Below are 18,610 nucleotides of genomic sequence, written 5' to 3'. Positions count from 1 at the left end.
TGAGTGTAGCTTGAAGCAAATTCCTGAGTTTCCGTATCAGTCATAAACAGTTAATTTTCTTTAATTTCTGTTCTGATTTTTCCCTCCAGAAGGACCAAAACTATGAATGCCAATTATATACATACTGAATTTATTGGAATTTGGGAGAGGAAAGTAAAGAGCTGCTTGAGTGCAAAAATTGTGTTACATTTACTGTATGTATGCACCATAATTAAGAAAAAAAAAGCAATACATGCAAACAGAGAGAGTTCGCATTGGTTTTGAATCAGTTAAAAAATGCTAAAAATTGCAATAGTCTCTAGCTTGCTTTTCTTTTTGTCATGCAGTCCTGTTGGGTACTTCATTCATTCAGTGCTTTGAAATTTCACAATGAGCTAAACTTGAGGAATGCAGTAGAGTTGGCAAAGAAGAGCCTGATTGATGATAAGGAAATGCCTGTCAAAGTAGAAGCAGCCATAGCTCTTCAGACGTTAATAAGCAACCAAGAGCAAGGTATACTACAGTGATTCATCAGTTGTATACACTGATTTTATTTTTTTTTTTAGAGATGAGGAGGTTGGTGCAGATTTACCTAAAGATTTCTGTGATTTAAAGACATAGATTTCAGAACATTTCATCATGTTTAGACAGTTTCCCTTGCTCATGAGTTACTCTATAAATCCCAGAATTCTGACTTCAAATTTTTACAGCAGGTCTCTGCACAAAAGAATCAACATATCAAAAATCAACATATTTGTTTTAATAAAGTAAATAGCACCTGTCTTTGTTTTTCTTAAGTGAAATGAAAGAGTGTGTATGTTTAAGAATGAATGCTGCCTAGATATGAGGGCATGTATTCTCCCGAAACAGCAGATTTTTGTTGTAGATGGCATTTCGGTATTGAATGTGGTAAATGTACCATTTATTTTGTTAGTCTGCTAGTTATGGGCTGTAAAACTGCCTTAGGTACGTTTTCTGGATTTTTTTTTTAGTGAATTTAACTTTAAAAACTTATTTTGTTCAAGACTAGTCAGTTACCTAGTAGTTTTGAGCTACTGTATATTTGTCTTTATGGATAGTTGATTTCACCTAGTTTCAATTGTTTTTTTAGCCAAGGAATATGTGAAGCCTTATGTAAGGCCAGTTATGCAAGAGCTCTTGCACATTGTTAGAGAGACGGAAAATGATGATCTTACTAATGTAATCCAGAAGATGATCTGTGAGTACAGTCAGGAAGTAGCTACTATCGCCGTTGACATGACTCAACACCTGGTAAGAAACAACAGTAAAACAACAGTCCAGTCAGAGGCACATGCCTAATTTGGTAAACATTTAATGAACTTGTTTGAATTGCACACTGTTTAAAGTAATCTTTGTAAAGGTGCACCTATAGTATTCACTTTTTTTTTTTTTTTCTGTATGAAGTGTCTTTAAAACCTATAGGTTTTTCAAGAGACTGAATTTTGTCACTGGTTTTAATGAGCCAAGCTCTAACCATTTAACATTTCAAATGGTTTAACATAGCCAGACTTCTCAAAAAAAGCAGAGTTTTTAATTTTCTGTATTCCCCTTTCAAAAGTAAGGAGCATATTTTTCAACACTGACAGCTCTTACAGATAAGGCATTGCTGCTGTTGCATTAGGTGTCTTGGTTTTGCATGACAAATTAGAAATCTGAGTGCTCTTGAATGTCAAGTTGGTTGTTTTTTTTCATAGGCTGAAATATTTGGTAAAGTACTTCAGAGTGAGGAATATGAGGAAGTGGAGGACAAAACAGTTATGGCCATGGGCATCTTGCACACAATTGACACGATCCTGACAGTTGTGGAAGATCACAAGGAGGTGAGATTTTCTTTTATATGTCTTTTCTCCTGCAGTTCCCTCATGCCTTTCATTCATGTCAACAAGCTCTTCTATGTATATTGCATAACTTGAGTTGACATGAATGTACATTTACTATAGCAAGATGGGGAGTTAGTACCAAGTGATCTCTAACAAATTTGAATTTAAAGCCCAGTTTACTTTTGTGATTTCTTAATTGTTTAGCTCTCAAATCTGAGGGGAATTTATATCCTAAGCGTGAAATCCTTAGCCCTTATTCTGGGATAATTATATTACAGACTTCTAAAAGAGATCTTAGGTATAAATATTTTGCATAAGGCTATTTTTTTACAGTGGAGACTTATATGTTGTTGTTTACCCAGCAATTTCTTGGATAGAATTCCTAGGAATTGGTCTCCCAGTTGTGGTGTAATGTGAGTCTACATATCACATATTCACAAAGAAAGAATCTTTCTGCTCATACTACCTGGGCTATCTGAGGTAGGAAGGAGTTCAGTGACTGGCCAGAGAGGCAAAGTCAGTAATTTTAAGCTCAATTGGCATAAAAGTGCTTTGTCTTAGATTGTTTTGCTTCCTTGACTTACTGTGAGAATGTTTCATTGTGAGTGTGAAATATTTTTGTGAAGCTTATAATTTTAAAAATACAGTATTTAAAATACTAATTATTTTCTTGTAAGACCATTGGGTTTCTTAGAATTTTAAACCATCTTCCATTCCTTTACAAGAACCCCTTGCATCTTTTGAAAGCTAAAATGAAAACTGGAAGCTCAGCTGAGCATCAGGAATGATAGTCTGAAGTGGTTCTTCAGGTTTTAGCCTAGGAAAACCTTTGGGGTTGGGGTATTTTTGGTATAAACTTATAGCAGCTTGTTTTTCTGTTGTGTGAAGCACAAACTAAAATATTGTGCAGAGTGCTCTTCATCTCAGGATCTTAAATCATTTTAGAAGTGATATAAATGATATAGAAATGATATGTGAGACTGAAAACTCCTTAGAAATTCCTTTCTTTTTCACTGTTAAATATGGAGAGAATTTAGGGGGTGATAACTTTTGAGTCAGGTGTCTGAAGGTAAGTGGATGAATCGGTGGTCACATACTTAATCCCTTTGCTAGAACAAGCCCAGAAAGCCTGACATTCTGCAAGATTATGTCTGTAATGAATGACCTGTAATAATAACATAAAATGTCTGTATTTGCTGGTTTTAATTAGACTTATAATGTGGCCATATAGTTCTCCTTGTAATTTAGTTTAATTTCTAAATGTAGTCTCTCTGTCCAGCATGGCAAGGCTGAGTCCTGACTTCAACACACTTGTATGCTTCCAATTTCTGCATGTGTTCCTCTTGCTGAGCCTACCCTGAGAAGGTTTCCATGGACCTCAGGCAAAAGCATCTCTTCCTTTCTTCCTTTTAACCCATTCAACTTCAAAGATTTTGGACAGAGGCTTTATCTCAAACGCTTTGAGTACAGTGTCACTTTATATCCAGACAGGACAACAGATACAGTTTTTGACAGGATCTGTAGAATAATCATAAAATGAGGTTTTTTTTAAAAAATAAAAATCCTGTAAGTGACAAGTTTTAAAGCAATACTGTTTATTGAAAATTTGAGTACTTACATCAGTGAGACCTTATTTCATAATATTGTGATCATTAGTGCATCACTTAAAAAGTGATAAAAGCCTTTTTGCTTTGAAGGACTTCTCAAACTGAATTAGTCAAATACATTGATGACATTACTGTATTTCTAAGTTTTTAAATAAATTGCTTTATGTTTTTATTTCAGATAACTCAACAGCTCGAGAGCATTTGTTTACAGATTATTGGCCTCGTTTTGCAGAAACATGTTATAGGTAGGTTTTAGAGATAATTTTTAGAAAAACATTACATATTTTTACATAGCAAATTCTTTAATTAATTATTGCAGACAATACTGTCTTCCTGAACAGAACTTCATCTTTTTTTTGTGTGCTTCTTTAAAGAAAAAAATACGTTAATTTTCAGTGATGATTTGTTTCTCCTGATCTCCTCTTATTCACCAGTCACACTGGTTATTGTGTTTTGGAGGTCAGACTCAAAAGCAGAAGATGCAGTTCTGATTTTAGTTCTAGCTAGCTATGTTAAAGGACGGCGTCTGCAATTAGATCAGGATTTTATGGACATGGTCTGCAAATTAAATTACTGCTTTATCAGTACCCTGCACTAAAGAGCTACACAGTTTTATGCTAAGGCCTTTTAAGAAAAAACAAAGGTTGAGAAAATAAAAAATAATTTTCAGTATATCATTTAGAAGCAAGGTCTTTGATGTGCTGGTAATATATTTTTCTGGTGTGTATTTATAATGAAAAACTATGCATATTATTGTAACTATAGCCAGCATAAGGCCCATCTAAAAGAATCCTTTCCAATTTGTATTATTTTTCTGTGTATTGATTTAGTTACTCATTGCTGTCTTATAGTTATTATATGACTCAGGGCTTGGTTTCAGATTTCAAGGTATTTGCAAGCTAAATTTACTTTTTAAAGCACCGTACTTCCAATTGTTTCTCCTTTCCAGAGTTTTATGAAGAAATTCTTTCCTTGGCCTACAGCTTGACATGCCAGATGATTTCACCTCAAATGTGGCAGCTTTTAGGTGTTCTATATGAGGTTTTCCAGCAGGATTGCTTTGAGTACTTTGCAGGTATGATCACTTCTATTCTATTGATGTTTTCACTGTTTGGAAATTCACCTCTTAAACCTGCCTTAATAAGGGTCGCTTCCATTTAGTGTCTTGGTTTAAAATGATCATGTATTTGAGTCATGCCCTGACCGTCTGTTTAGTGTGGGAGTATAACAGGAGCGTATTTAAGTAGGAGAAGCATGTTTAAATCTGTCAGTGTGATCAGTTATTGTAGGAGGTCAAAGAAAGCTGAAGTAGACTAAGTTAATGTGAAACTACAAATTAATTAATTGAAATGTAACCCTATTCTATTTTCTCTTCTGGGGCTGCACCCTGTATGGTGCACTTTATGAACAATTCTGCTAGAGCAGAGTTTTGCAGAGTTTGAATTTCCAGCCATATCCAAGAATCTGAATTCCATTATAGGACTTCAGCCTCACAGGTTAGCACTTGCATGGATTACTTTGTAATTTTCTCTTTTGCTCTCCCTGTTCTGCAGATATGATGCCTCTCTTACATAATTATGTGACCATTGACACGGATACTTTGCTGTCTAACCCAAAGCATTTAGAAATCATTTATGCTATGTGTAAAAAGGTAAGGTTTCTGATTCTTACTGTTGCGCTTATCACTGGTAGTCAGCAATCAGATTAGTGGAGTGACCTGAACATGCCAGTTGGTGGCCAGTCATTTCAGAACAAAATAAAATTTGGTCTCGACTCAGTTCCAAGTACACATAGCATTGACACTTTTTAAGTGACACGCTTTTTAAAAAATTACATGCACAAATCTGTGTGGGAGAAAGTTGCTGTTCTTCTTGACTCTCTTCTATGAACAGCTATTTTGGTAAGTAGAGGAATTAATGAAGCCTGATTTCCTTGGGTTGTGTATCTTGCGATTGGATTCTCTAGTTGTCAGCTAAGGTGCAAACTCATTTGAAGTTCTTCCTGCATTCATAATGTTTCTCTTCTATGCTGATTCTCTCACGTATAATAAACTATGAGATCACGCTGCAGCCTTTCTCTGATTTTGGGAATTATAGAATGTTAGGCATCTAGTGACCTGCTTATTTTTAAGAAATTTATAGAAATTGAATGTGTCTGAGAATTCTGCTGCTTTGTTAGATTTGATTGACACTGACCATAGGGCTGAAAAGTACTAAGAAGCAGCAGTCAGTTTCACATGTATGTGCATATATGTACGGTGATTGCAGGCATCTTCTTTTTAATCAGAAACTAGCCTAGAGATAGGACTTCACTTTGCCAGGCTGTGCCAGTGTCTATTAGAATTGAAGTCAAAAAACAGAAACAGAATGTGGAAAACATCAATGATTCTTTAAGTAACATTTCCTATAAAAAAGGGAAAGTGATGACATATAAAGAATACTAATATTCATAAAGAACTATAGTAATTTCTTCTAAATTTTTAAATTAATCTTTAGCCACTTATCCTTGTTTATGTCCTGTAGAGATGATTTTTTATGCTTCTTAATTCCTCACAAAATATAGAATGAAACATATGTATATGCAACATAGAGGTTTTTTGATGTATGCAGGTACAGGAACATTTGCTTTCAAAGTTGTCAGTAATTAATACTAATAAACTAAAATGTCATTCTGGTTATTAGGTATTAACAGGAGATGCAGGAGAAGATGCAGAGTGCCATGCAGCCAAACTCCTAGAAGTAATTGTTCTTCAATGCAAAGGACGGGGTATTGACCAGGTGATATATATTGAACAGGTTTTCTCTTTTACTGGTTTACAATGATATGTATATGATTCCTGAGAAAAGCTGTTGGAATTAGAGACTTTGAGGGAAATTTAAAGTGTAGGAATGGAGAGAAATACAGAAAGAAGTTACTGAGCTCAGGAGAGTTTGTAAGGTTGTGGGGTTTGTCTTTTGGGGGTTTGTTTTTTTGAGATTAGAGATTAGTGAGCATGATTGAAAAAATAAAATAGACTGAATGATAAGGATAGAGTATGATGTGCAGGATTGTCTTTTTTTGCTTTCTCTTAATAGGATTTCCCTTTTGATGGAAAATACACATTGTTAAAACTATTGTGGCTGAGAAGTTAACTATACATACCCAACTGCTGAAGTTGTTTCTCCAAGCAATATGAACGTGGTCCATCTTATATTTTGAATTACTCAGTGCATGGGGAAATGAAAAATTTTTAGTGTGGCTAGATCGTTATTGCTGGGAAAAACATAATCACAATTTTCCAGAGTTTCTTTGAACACACTGTTAGATAGCAGTCTTTTTCCTATTAAGGGCTTAATTCTGGTCTTGTGTTTTACATAACACTCCAGCCTAAATTACTTTAACATCATATTTGATGTTGCCACAGTGCAATCCATGGACTTCAGTGATAAATTTTCAGTTAATTTCACTGAAACCAATATAACTTTACTAATGTAAATCTGAAGCCATTGAAGATAAAAGTGTTCCCTGAAAGATTTTAGTTTTAAAAGAAATTTGGAAGGGATTAAAGTGAATTGTATGCATTTGCATTGAAATAACTATGTGATGGAAGGCTTAATTGAGCTCCACAACTCTGTGAATTAAAATGGTTGCACACTGAACTGAAACTCATAAACTAAAATGTTCGTAATGCTTCCCAAATTATTATAAAGCATAAACCTGCCCACTGAAATGTATATAGATGTTTACTTCATTGTGTAGAAATTTGTGCACACTTGCTTTTATCTGAGTAAACTCACTCATTTCAAACTTTTATAAGGAATTTAACATCACTTTACATTTATTAGGAAAAACTTATTTTCTTTTTCTTGCAGATTTAGGTAATTTCATTTTTAATGCCTGTTAGTTTTGAAATTGTTGGATATTTTTATTCAAAGATGAGAATGTCTTTGAGTTAATTTCTAAACCTTTTATATACATGCTAGAACGAATTCCACCAAATGGCCCCAAGTATTCTTCTCTGTGTTGAGAATAACACTGGCAATTTTTAGCTCAGAGAATAGCTGTTTTGGGGAAGATTTATAAGCATGTAATTGGAGGCTTAAGATACTTCTGTACTAGGAAGTGAATGGAATGTGTTCCTAGGTTATACCTGGACTTCAGTTAACTCTGGAGATCAATTCTGATAAAAGTAGTTTAAACTTTTGTATAATCTGGCAACATGTATAATGCCTGTTGTTTTTTTTTCTTTCCTTCTCCTTTATATTTGTATGCTCAGTGTATTCCACTCTTTGTGGAGGCTGTTCTGGAGCGGTTAACTAGAGGAGTTAAAACAAGCGAGCTTCGTACCATGTGTCTTCAGGTCGCCATAGCTGCACTCTACTACAATCCTGACCTGCTTCTGCACACCTTAGAGAACATCAGATTTCCACACAATCCTGAGCCCATCACTGCACAGTTCATAAACCAGTGGATGAATGACACAGACTGTTTTCTTGGGCAAGTATTATGTGTTTTTTTCTTTTAAAAGTTCATGGTTTTGATTTTTTTTGTTCACTTCTGTTTGTATCCCTAGTCATGTGGATGAAAGAGTTCTCATTCTTTGGTTAGTATAAATAACAGTAATCCACACCAGGTCTAATTGCTGTGATGCCAGTAAAGGTTGAGCTCTATGCTGAATTTTCTGGGTTGTTAGAATACAAGGGTACAATACATATCATATTTCAGAATTCTTTTTAAGTTCCTTAATCACAAACTCTGCTTCTCCAAGAGATGATCGAGCCTGCGTTGAGGGTAATATTCAGAGCTGACCAGCAGGATTTCAGAAAGATGTTAAATTTTTTTCTGAAACACGTATACATATTTTCTGTTCTATATTTTATAAAATATTTTTAACTGCCCCATTTAATGTTAAAAAACATTATTGTGTCCAATGAATCCCACACTCTGATTTTAATCCCTGCGAGTTGTTCATGATCAACTTGCATATTTATCGTTATGCCATTGATGTATTACTGACTGTTTGGCGTACTACTGAACATAAACTTCATTCCGACCTCCCTTGAACATGTGTGTACACTGCACTAGTGTGCACTTGGACAGGAGCTGAACATTCATAAAGTAAATGAAGGCGGACAAAGCCTGTCATCACCTAGCTAAGCATGGGCTTGATGTTGGGCGGATGTGAAGTCCCGTGCTTGACAGCTAGTGCTTGCCTCTCATCTGAGATGTGGTGTCTGGCTGTGAGATTCAAATCCACTTAAGGGCGAAGCACACAGTCAGTTTTAGTTAACAGCTACCTCTTACTTTCCTGCTATGAGTTACGTTTTGTCATTGGAGGCTGACATCTGACTGCAGGTGTATGGATAGGCTTAGAATGTAAGACTCTTCTCTGTGCATAGTCTATGCCAACAAACTAAGTGACACATGTCAGCATGTTAGAATTCTTGCCATGAATGAGCATGGGCTGAGACAGGTAGGTCCTGACCCATAGGTTCATACCTTATGTACCTAGGTTGTCATTCTTTTCCTACCTGTTTTTTGTTGGTACAGTCTTGTCTTTCCACTTCTAAACAAGTCTCTAGGGGACTTCTTACAAGGTGGTTTCTCCACTCCCCAGTTATCACAGAATCACAGAATCACAGAATTGTCTAGGTTGGGAAAGACCTTGAAGATCATCTAGTCCAACCATTAACCTAACAATGACAGTTCCCAACTACACCATATCCCTAAGTGCTATGTCAACCCAACTCTTAAACACCTCCAGGGATGGGGACTCCACCACCTCCCTGGGCAGCCCATTCCAATGCCTAACAACCCGTTCTGTAAAGAAATGCTTCCTAATATCCAGTCTAACCCTGCCCTGGTGCAACTTGAGGCCATTACCTCTTGTCTTATCGCTCATTACTTGGTTAAAGAGACTCATCCCCAGTTCTCTGCAACCTCCTTTCAGGTAGTTGTAGAGGGTGATGAGGTCTCCCCTCAGCCTCCTCTTCTCCAGACTAAACAACCCCAGTTCCCTCAGCCGCTCCTCGTACGACATGTGCTCCAGACCCTGCACCAGCTCCGTTGCCCTTCTCTGGACACGCTCGAGTAATTCAATGTCCTTTTTGTAGTGAGGGGCCCAAAACTGAACACAGTAATCGAGGTGCGGCCTCACCAGTGCCGAGTACAGGGGTAAGATCACTTCCCTGTCCCTGCTGGCCACACTATTTCTGATGCAAGCCAGGATGCCATTGGCCTTCTTGGCCACCTGGGCACACTGCTGGCTCATGTTCAGCAGACTGTCAATCCAACACCCCCAGGTCCCTCTCTGACTGGCAGCTCTCCAGTCACTCCTCCCCAAGCCTGTAGCGCTGCTGGGGGTTGTTGTGGCCGAAGCGCAGCACCCGGCATTTGGCCTTATTGAAACTCCTACAGTTGGCCTTAGCCCATCGCTCCAGCCTGTCCAGATCTCTCTGCAGAGCCTCCCTACCCTCAAGCAGATCAACACTCCCACCCAGCTTGGTGTCGTCTGCAAACTTACTGAGGGTGCACTCGATCCCCTCATCTAGATCATCGAGTTAATCTTCTCTGAACAGAATTTTATGCCATCTTGGTATAGCTGCTTTAGTGTCCATCTTGAATTTAGAGCTGTGTAGTGCATTATAACACTACCTTTTTCATAACTGTAGTAAAATAGTGACTCCCAATCAATCAATAACCAACTGGTATATGCAAGTTTTGCTCTCAGCGTGTCATTTGTAGTATTTTTAAAACATACCAAATGTACACAGTAAAAATAGGTTTCTTCCCTTCTCTGGCCACAGTTTAGTGGGATGAGGAGGAAAGTGCAGTAGTTTGTAGAATTGCAGCATAGACTGCCTTGTTTCAGGTCTGCACATTAATTCTGTCTGTTTTACTAGAATGAAAACCACTTAGAGATACAAAAGAAATTGCCTGCTTTGGTATATACAAGTTTTGTGCAGATTCCCCATTCGTGTCTGTATTTGAAGGTGTTACCATAGCAGTCTCTCCTTGAAGAAAAAAAATTAAAAGTATTAAATTAAACGGATAAAAAGTGGGGGAAAAAAATCTCTTATTCATTATAACAAAATGGACAGTTCATATTATCACAAGTATTCTGACTTCTTCTACCTGCTGTGTATATGAAATGTCTACAGTGCATCCTGTATCTTAACATAAAAACACATCTTATCAATCAGAGGGGTTACTTAAGCTGGTGACAAAGAAGACATAAAGGACCCAGTGTTCCTCATTTCTTTTGGAGTGCCAGTGGCTGAAAAATGGCACCTTTAAGTCTACCTCTCCCATACCTTGTGGTAATATTATTGTTAATTACTACATTTTTTTTTGTCTCTACCAACTCTAGAAAAGAGCAAGGTGTTTTAGGATTATTTATTTTTTTATGGCTGAAGCAAAGTTCTTGAGATTCAGCTCTTCGTGCTGTCATTTTTTCTACTGCAGATCAAATGCTGAATGCATACAGAGACAGTAGGAAAGAAGATATTCCCTGCAGGTGGTAAACTTGTCATTCCTTTTTTAAAAGAAATCAAAAATGAAAGAAATTTATAGCCTTAAACAGTTCATCCTGGAGCATTCAGTGAGAAACTAGTCAGGTCCAGAGGGGAGAAAAGCTGCAGATCTAACTAGGCTCCAACCTCAAGTACTCCTGTGAGCTACAGCTTAACTTTCAGTTCTTTGGTGTTGCTTTTTGAAAAGCATCAGCTACTGCAACTACTGTTCAACTAAATTATTCTTCAGAGCTGAGACAAAAGTCGACAAAGCCTATGAAAATGAAACACAGAGATCATGATGCTAGATTCTGCTCAGACTGTGCACTTGAATGGCAGTGGAAGATTAAAATGTATCTCTTTTGATCTGCTGCTACCAGCAGTGAAATAAGTATCTGTAATATGGCTTAAATCCCTTCAGTGCTGTCTCCTCAGTATGTGGCTTCCAGGTGTAGGGCTTTTGCTATAGTACTGCTTGTCAGGGACTGTGATGTGATGTAAGGGAGTTCCTCCCTTTCCCTCAGGACAGCACTGCCTCTAGAAGACCATTTGCTTTTGTAAGGGTAGTAAGGGTCATCATCTGAACAGCAGCCACATATTCAGATGCCTAACTGAACAGGAAAAGACAGAAATGCAAACAAAATCTGGCTTTCTTGAAAGCCTTCCTTGGGTCCACCCCTGCAGACTTCACGTCTTCATCAGTGAAGGCAGCAGTGGGCACCCTGATTTGTACAGTCCTTTTTTCTCACCAGCCATCATTCACTGCCTCTTTGATTTACAGTTAGATTGCTTTCCAGCAAGAGGCAGTTTTAGGCTTAAATTCAAATCAGTTGTAAGACTCACAGATCCTAGAGAAATTGGAGAAGATCAAAGCAGATCCACCTCCAGGTGTGAAGGACCAGGTGAATCTTACTGTTTCTTTGTCAGCCATGCAGGAAATCTGTGACTTTTTAGTAAAATTGGCTCTTGAAGATGCTTTGTCCACATAAATCTCATACCCCTGTGTCCTTCTGTTCCTGTGAAGTTTTAGTAGCCATAGATCCTGCTCTGCCAGCAGTAGGGTTGTGCATGTCTGCATGCTCTCAGGCTGGAGCCAATGGTGTTTGCCAAAAGAATGCAGTATTTCTTGAGCAGCGCTTGTGAATGCATGAGATGGAATCCATGGGAATAATACATCTTGAGGGGGAAAAGCAGTTACAGTAAGATAAGTAAGTGTTCTTCCATTTATTAAAAATATGGAATCTATTTAAAACTGATTAGAAATTTGGAATATTAAAAATGATCCAGGCAAGGTAAGCTCAGAACTCATTGTAAGACTATGCATAAATCCAGTATGTCATTGTGGATATTACATATCTGTGGATGTGTGCCCATAATGCCCATTATTTTGTATTTATTTACTTCTAAATGTTTTCTACAATAACTTCAAACTGAAAAGCCGTTTGTAGAAACATTTGTTCCTTACTGCTTTCTACCTTTTCCCTGACAGCTGAAATTTGGGTGAGACTTCTGCATGACTTATGCTTACTCTCATACTAAAAATTCTTCTGTGGAAACTAGAGTGAAAGGAAAATCTAAATTGCTTTTAAAAACCCCTCAATAAGTGATTTTATTTTTTTTAGAAGCTGAATAGGGGATTTATTTGATAGGAGTTTAAATAGTTAGAAATCCTAGTCTTCTCATAGCTGTATATAAAAATCCCAGTCTTATATACGAAAACAGGGTTGGTTCCAACTTTGCAACTAGAAGGAAATGGCTAATTATTTGCAGTTTGTCCAGGAACTGGATTGATGTAATAGAAAGCAACTTGATCCTCACATAAAGGAGCACAGCAGACCAATAAAGGCTTAGTGATTTCCCTTTGAAATACTTTCAGCTTGGTTTAAAATACAAAAAATTCTTAGATCTTTTTGTCCTGTGTTGGAAGGAAGTGTATTAGCAAGAAAAGGTCCTGCAGATTATGAAGACCACACGCAGCTTGTTAAAAACAGCCTTGCCTAGGAGTTGTGCATTGCACTGCCGTGTGTTGCATGTTTAGCACTCCAGGCTTGATATACCATTGAGGGAGCAAGCCGAGTCCGTGATTGTTAGGGAGGACTATTGTGTGCTGCTGAGCAAATAAGTATGGATCTCGAACACAAAACACTAAGGAGAATCATATCCAGGCTCCCTCATGCAGACGGAAGGGTGGTGAAATAATGAGCTTTTTGATAGCAAAGCAGTGGTCCTGAAACCATTCTTTGCCATTACGAAAAGATGTAAATGATGTAAAACTGTGGTTTGCTTGTTCAGTCCTGAGGGTACTTGATACAGTTGAGGTGTAGTAGAATGCTGAACCTCAGGCAAGGCAGATGCTTATCCTGGTGTTTGTCTCTGGCAGGTGGAAGAAACAAGTCTCCTTCTGGCTCGGGTTCACTAAAGATGGCTTGATGCCTGGATTTCTGCTGTCCTGCTGGGCCTTTTAAAAACATGCATATTCTGAAGATGTGTTCATTCTTACAACTTTTCTGTTTAGAAGCTTGAAAATGGAGCATGACAAATATGCTGTATTTTTTGGCCATTTGTGCTGCTTCCTAATGATGACTCCCTTTTAAACAGCAGTACTTGGTTCCTGCACTTTCATTTGCTGTCCAGAAAAGATAATTTAGTATGAAGCTAAGCCACTAATTACTAAGATTTTTTTACATTTTACTGTGTTGCATTTTGCAATTGGCATTGTGTAACAGTAGCTTTTTCAAACGTTATAAAAAGTAGTGCCAAGTGTCATTAACTACTCTGGCGCATGTACACTCACAGTGCTTCATTATACATTTGGGGCTTGAGGAAAATTCATGGCTCCCCAGTGTCAAGATGCAGGATAGAAATCTTGTGCATAGATTACAGATCTTTGGTCAAACTTGGATGAAGGTGCTGGCAGAGAGAGGAGGTAGAGAAAGTTCTTTCGTTTTGTACTTGCAGTAAGGACAACTCTCCCAAAAAAGCTATGCTTCTTTCATAGGTAGCATCTTCTTTAGCTTGGATTTTGGTCTTCGCAGTGTTGGCATGAGAGCAAATGGCAATGAGCTTGTTTTCAACATAGATAAACTGACAGGAGTAGGAGGTGCAGTTATTTTTTCGTGAAAGCAGACCCTGTTCCGTTGACTCAGTTTCCTTGGTTGATTTGTATGCCCTCTTTTGTGCCCCATTCCTTCTGAAAAGAAAGTATTGCAGTTAGCAGTGATGGAAGGACGCTCTTTGCCTACTTGCATTTTGGTACATTTTTCAACACGTGTAATGGAGCAACCAAACCCATTATGACAAAGTGTGTCATTTGATAAGCCGGTTGACTTTGTTTTTCTTGGAAGGTCTTCTGTGATCATAATGTTACGCATGTTCACATATAATTTATTGTTGTTGTCAACTACTCTCAGAATGGAATCACTTCACTAAGCCCTAAAAGGACTAACAACGTGGGAGGTGTCATGAAATCACTCTAGATCCCCAGCCTTGTTTTAGCTCATGTAAAGTTCAGAAAGCTGTAATCATGATCACTTGTATTCCTTAAAGAGTATTACAGTCAGTAGCATGTTACATGGGACCTTTGGTAATGAAATTGTAAGCACTTTTAAAATTGTATTGCTATAGCAACTTTTGAAGTGGTTGATTGAGCTGACTATTCCCCTGTAAGCTTTATTGCAGTCTGTGGTGCAAATCTTACTAGTTTCTTCTGTCTCAACATGTTCCTCTTCATTCCAAAGTAAAACTGATTCAGTAACAGAAGTATCTACTGAGAGTCTGGAGGATGGCCATTTTCTGCCAACTCTGGAGGTTTGCTTGGTTTCTGTAGGTCTTGCTGAAGTTTTTTGCTGGAACTACTTGTCCTATAGAAGACTTGTACAGAAGCTGTCAGCATCAAATTGAATAATTCAAATAAAACAAGCTTCCCTCAAGCCCTTAATAGCAAAATACCATAATGTTAGAGAAGAGTTGAATACTATTGGTGTTTCCAGTAAAGGAGAACCAAAGAGTATCTACAGAGGGAGTTAGAGGTTTTTTCCCTGTCTTGTTTGAAAATAAAATCTATTTCTGGAAGTGAAAATCAATTTTTATTTTTAAGAGCATAGGCTCTTACCTAGTTTCCTGGCTATGGTCATATAAAAAATCTTTCTGCTGCTAATTTCATTATTTTCTTTCCCTTCAATTATCTATAGTTTGTTTGTTTTACTGGAGGTCTACTCATTTGCAAGTTCCTTGTTTGAGTGTACAGCCGATTATTCTTGATATGATGGAATTATTTCCCTGCTTTCACTGGAGTTACATGTCAGAAATTGGATTTATAATACAGCCATTCTGATGGTCTTTTAATAAACATGTTTAAATACAGCTAGCCCTGTGGCACTCCATAAATGCACCCTGCATTTCAGTGAATTCCTGCTTTCATTACTCTTCACTAATAGTCTTTCTGCTAATTTCAATCCCTGCAACAGTACTGCTGTCAAAGCCAAGGCAAATTAATTTTCCATCCTATTTAATGATGATAATCTGTATCAAATGCTTTATTAAAGACAAGATATTCTACATCATTATTAAACAGTATTTATTTAGCATTACAAACTTTGCATTGGGTAATCAGAAACAGTTGTTTCAGGAATTTGACCAGTGCTTGAAAGGTATTTAATTGTTACTGGACAAGTACTTTCCAGTGGGGAACTTGCATTCTGAACAAAGGAAATAATGTGTTTAGGAGCTTCAGACACAGACTTTGAACACAGTCTCTATGGCATTGTCTTCTGCCATGTTAAGCACTAGGACTTTAATGCTCTCTACTTATCCTTGCAGTGAAAGTCTGGTTTTGTCTAACAAGTGTGTGTTGTTTCAGACTCCATGACAGAAAGATGTGTATAATAGGACTGAGCATCCTAATGGAATTGCAGAACCGACCGCCTGCAGTGGATGCTGTGGCTGCTCAGATTGTCCCTTCAATCCTCCTCCTCTTTCTGGGCTTAAAACAAGTTTGCGCCTCACGAGAACTCACAGAACATGAGGATCATGCTAAAGATGAAAAACACGTTGCAGAAGATAATGGTAAAATCTCCCCTTTTCACATTGTGGATTTTGTCTGGATTTAATTTAAAGGGGGTAAGAAATTGCAGTTCATTTTTAAGACTCATTAGTCTGCCGAAAATAGCTCAGCTTACTGGGTGCTTGAAAGATCATCTTAGGAATTGATTTTTCCTCCCAAAATGTAATCAAAACGTTTCAATGTATAACAGCTAACACTTTGTGAAAGGGTAGCATTGGTTTAAGAGTTACAATAAAACTTGCAGGTCTGCTCTTCTGGGTTGTGAATGTGCTCTGTCTTCTCGCATAGGCAGCAGGAGTTTGCCAGGACTGCACTGGTTATATTCTTGATTCCTGGAAAGAAGCTGTTCCTAGTACTCAACTATTTGAAAGACCTGTTTGGTTGAACTTTGAAGGAAATCCTAGCAAGTTTTCTTTGTCCAAATGGAAAGTGATTTGCAAAGTCAGGTTTGAGACATCTGAGGTTCCTGGAGTAGACAGACCTCTTACTGCTGTGTCTGCCAGAAGGGCAAAAACATCAAAGAATACCTTGTGGAGAGAATTGCGGGGAGTGAATTCTACACAGCATTTCAGGCAGATATGTGTGGCTGTATTTGACTTGGAACAGGAGATAGATGGTTTGAGGTCTGAAAATTAGATTGGATGTAAACAGATTATGTAATCCACTCAGATTTCACACATGATTGTCCTGTAATGGAATTACAGAATTCTTCTCAATGCCTAGGAATACAGTATGGAAACAGCACATTAATTTTCAAATCTCTGTCCTGCTTGTTGCAGATATAGTCATCTTTATTCTTTCTAAACTGTTAACACAGGAGGACCTGAAGGTTTGGAATTGGAGGGGGATTTGTTTAATCTTGATTATAAATCAGAAATATTTTTCCTTAAGTAAGAAATAGCAGTGTTTAGAACGGCATGTTGGAATTGCATTTAATTCAGGATGTACTAGTTGTTTCATAAGCGGGGTGGAAGGTAAAGCTAAGAGAAAGATGCTATTTTAACTTTGTTCAAATAAAGGAGCACTCTGAAGAATAGCAGGAAGATATTTGGTCTACATCTGGTTTTCTCTTTGTTTTGTGTCAATTTGTGAAGTCTATGCGAGTCTCTGTTTGTAATTTAAAAAGCACAGTGATGGAACACTTTGTCAAAGACACATTTCCTCAAAATTTTTGGATCCTATAATTGCACAATGACAGCATAAATGAAAGAAAAATGATGGCAGTTTCGCATTTCCAGGAGTGCTTAGAAACAAAAGTTTAACTGATCTTGAATGTAGGAAACATTAACAGCTTCATTTTTCCAATTATTCTAAAATTTTGGGGGAAGGATGTTAACAGAGGGTCCCCTTTCCAGCCAAAACCTAAATTTATTAGTTATTCTTCATTCATAAGTCATTGTTTCCTTATACTTGTTAAACTTTTTTTTACAAAACACATCAATGCTTTTGCAGAAGAGATACCGAGTGATGAGGAGGAGACAAATGAAGTGAGCCAGGCGATGCAAGACAATCATGGTGGAGGAGGAGGAGGAGGAGGAGGAGGTGGTGGAGGTGGAGGTGGAGACGAAGAGGATGAAGATGATGATGATGATGATGACGACTGGGATGAAGATGCATTGGAAGAGACTGCTCTTGAAGGGTTCAGCACACCTCTTGACCTTGAAAATGGTGTTGATGAATACCAGTTTTTCACACAAGCACTTTTAGGTATGTGTTTGCTAGTTGGCAGAATGATAAAACATGACGAAATAGTTTGGAGGTTTTTACAATCATCACCAGGAAAAACCATTTTCTTTGTTATGAGTAATAATTTAGATTATTGAAACTGGGAAATGTGATCTTGCTTTCTAATGTTAGTCCTAAGAATTTTTTGGCTTACAAGTATTGCAAAAAACAAATGGTAGCAAATACGCCAGAGATTAATTCTCTTCATGTTTTCTTTCAGAACTTTTCAATCACAGCCTAAGTAAGTGGGACTCAGTCACTAGAGGGATTCCTATATATAGAAATATTTGTCACTTTCTAGATGTTAAAATCGTAATGGAGAAATTTTTTTTTCCCTTTCCCGTTTGACTAATCCTCTTGCTTTTAATTTTGGTATGGGTTTTAAATTAGAAGATTCACTTCATCATTGTCCATGAATAATGACCACATGGTTAACTTTCTGTTTCAGAAAGCAGAGGATGTGATTAAGCTCCCCAGAATGGATTGCCTCTACTACAGTGGGGATTCTGTGCTAAGAAAACTGACAGGAATACTGAACCTGTTTTGCAGTGCAAATTCTGTTTTAAAACCAACCAGGGATTCAGTGTGTTTCATTTTGTTCTTCTGAAGTTAACTTGCAGTGTAACGTGATAATCACTTTTCACCCATTCCTGTTCTGACAGCGGTGCAGAGCCGAGATGCAGCCTGGTACCATTCACTGACAGCACCATTGAGTGAGGATCAGAAGAAACAGCTGCAGGAAATTTATACATTAGCAGAACACCGGCGAAATGCTGCAGGTGAGTCACTTCTCTGGGGCCATTTTGTCTGTTGCAGGGATGTTGGAACTGCATCTAATCTGTAACAACAGAGAGAATAAATAAATCTCTGTGCTAATTAATGTTTCCTGAGAAGCATGAGTAGGAT

At 37.6% G+C, this 18,610-nt stretch overlaps 1 protein-coding gene across 5 annotated transcripts in view; it reads left to right on the top strand.

The window, feature by feature from the left end:
- IPO8 (importin 8) overlaps positions 1-18,610 on the top strand; it is a 51,708-nt gene that overhangs the window by 26,211 nt on the left and 6,887 nt on the right. For 2 of the 5 annotated variants that reach the window (XM_074826219.1, XM_074826223.1), the window contains 11 exons: positions 327-492; positions 1,091-1,251; positions 1,695-1,820; positions 3,606-3,672; positions 4,377-4,502; positions 4,981-5,078; positions 6,109-6,204; positions 7,683-7,903; positions 15,776-15,981; positions 17,432-17,686; positions 18,367-18,483. In XM_074826219.1, the coding sequence (XP_074682320.1) occupies positions 327-492; positions 1,091-1,251; positions 1,695-1,820; positions 3,606-3,672; positions 4,377-4,502; positions 4,981-5,078; positions 6,109-6,204; positions 7,683-7,903; positions 15,776-15,981; positions 17,432-17,686; positions 18,367-18,483 (1,639 nt within the window). The other 3 variants (XM_074826221.1, XM_074826222.1, XM_074826220.1) reach the window with 3 other exon arrangements.

The sequence above is a fragment of the Strix aluco genome, chromosome 5 (assembly GCF_031877795.1).
Source record: "Strix aluco isolate bStrAlu1 chromosome 5, bStrAlu1.hap1, whole genome shotgun sequence".
NCBI lineage: Eukaryota > Metazoa > Chordata > Aves > Strigiformes > Strigidae > Strix > Strix aluco.
This window is presented reverse-complemented; position numbering and strand designations above follow the sequence as displayed.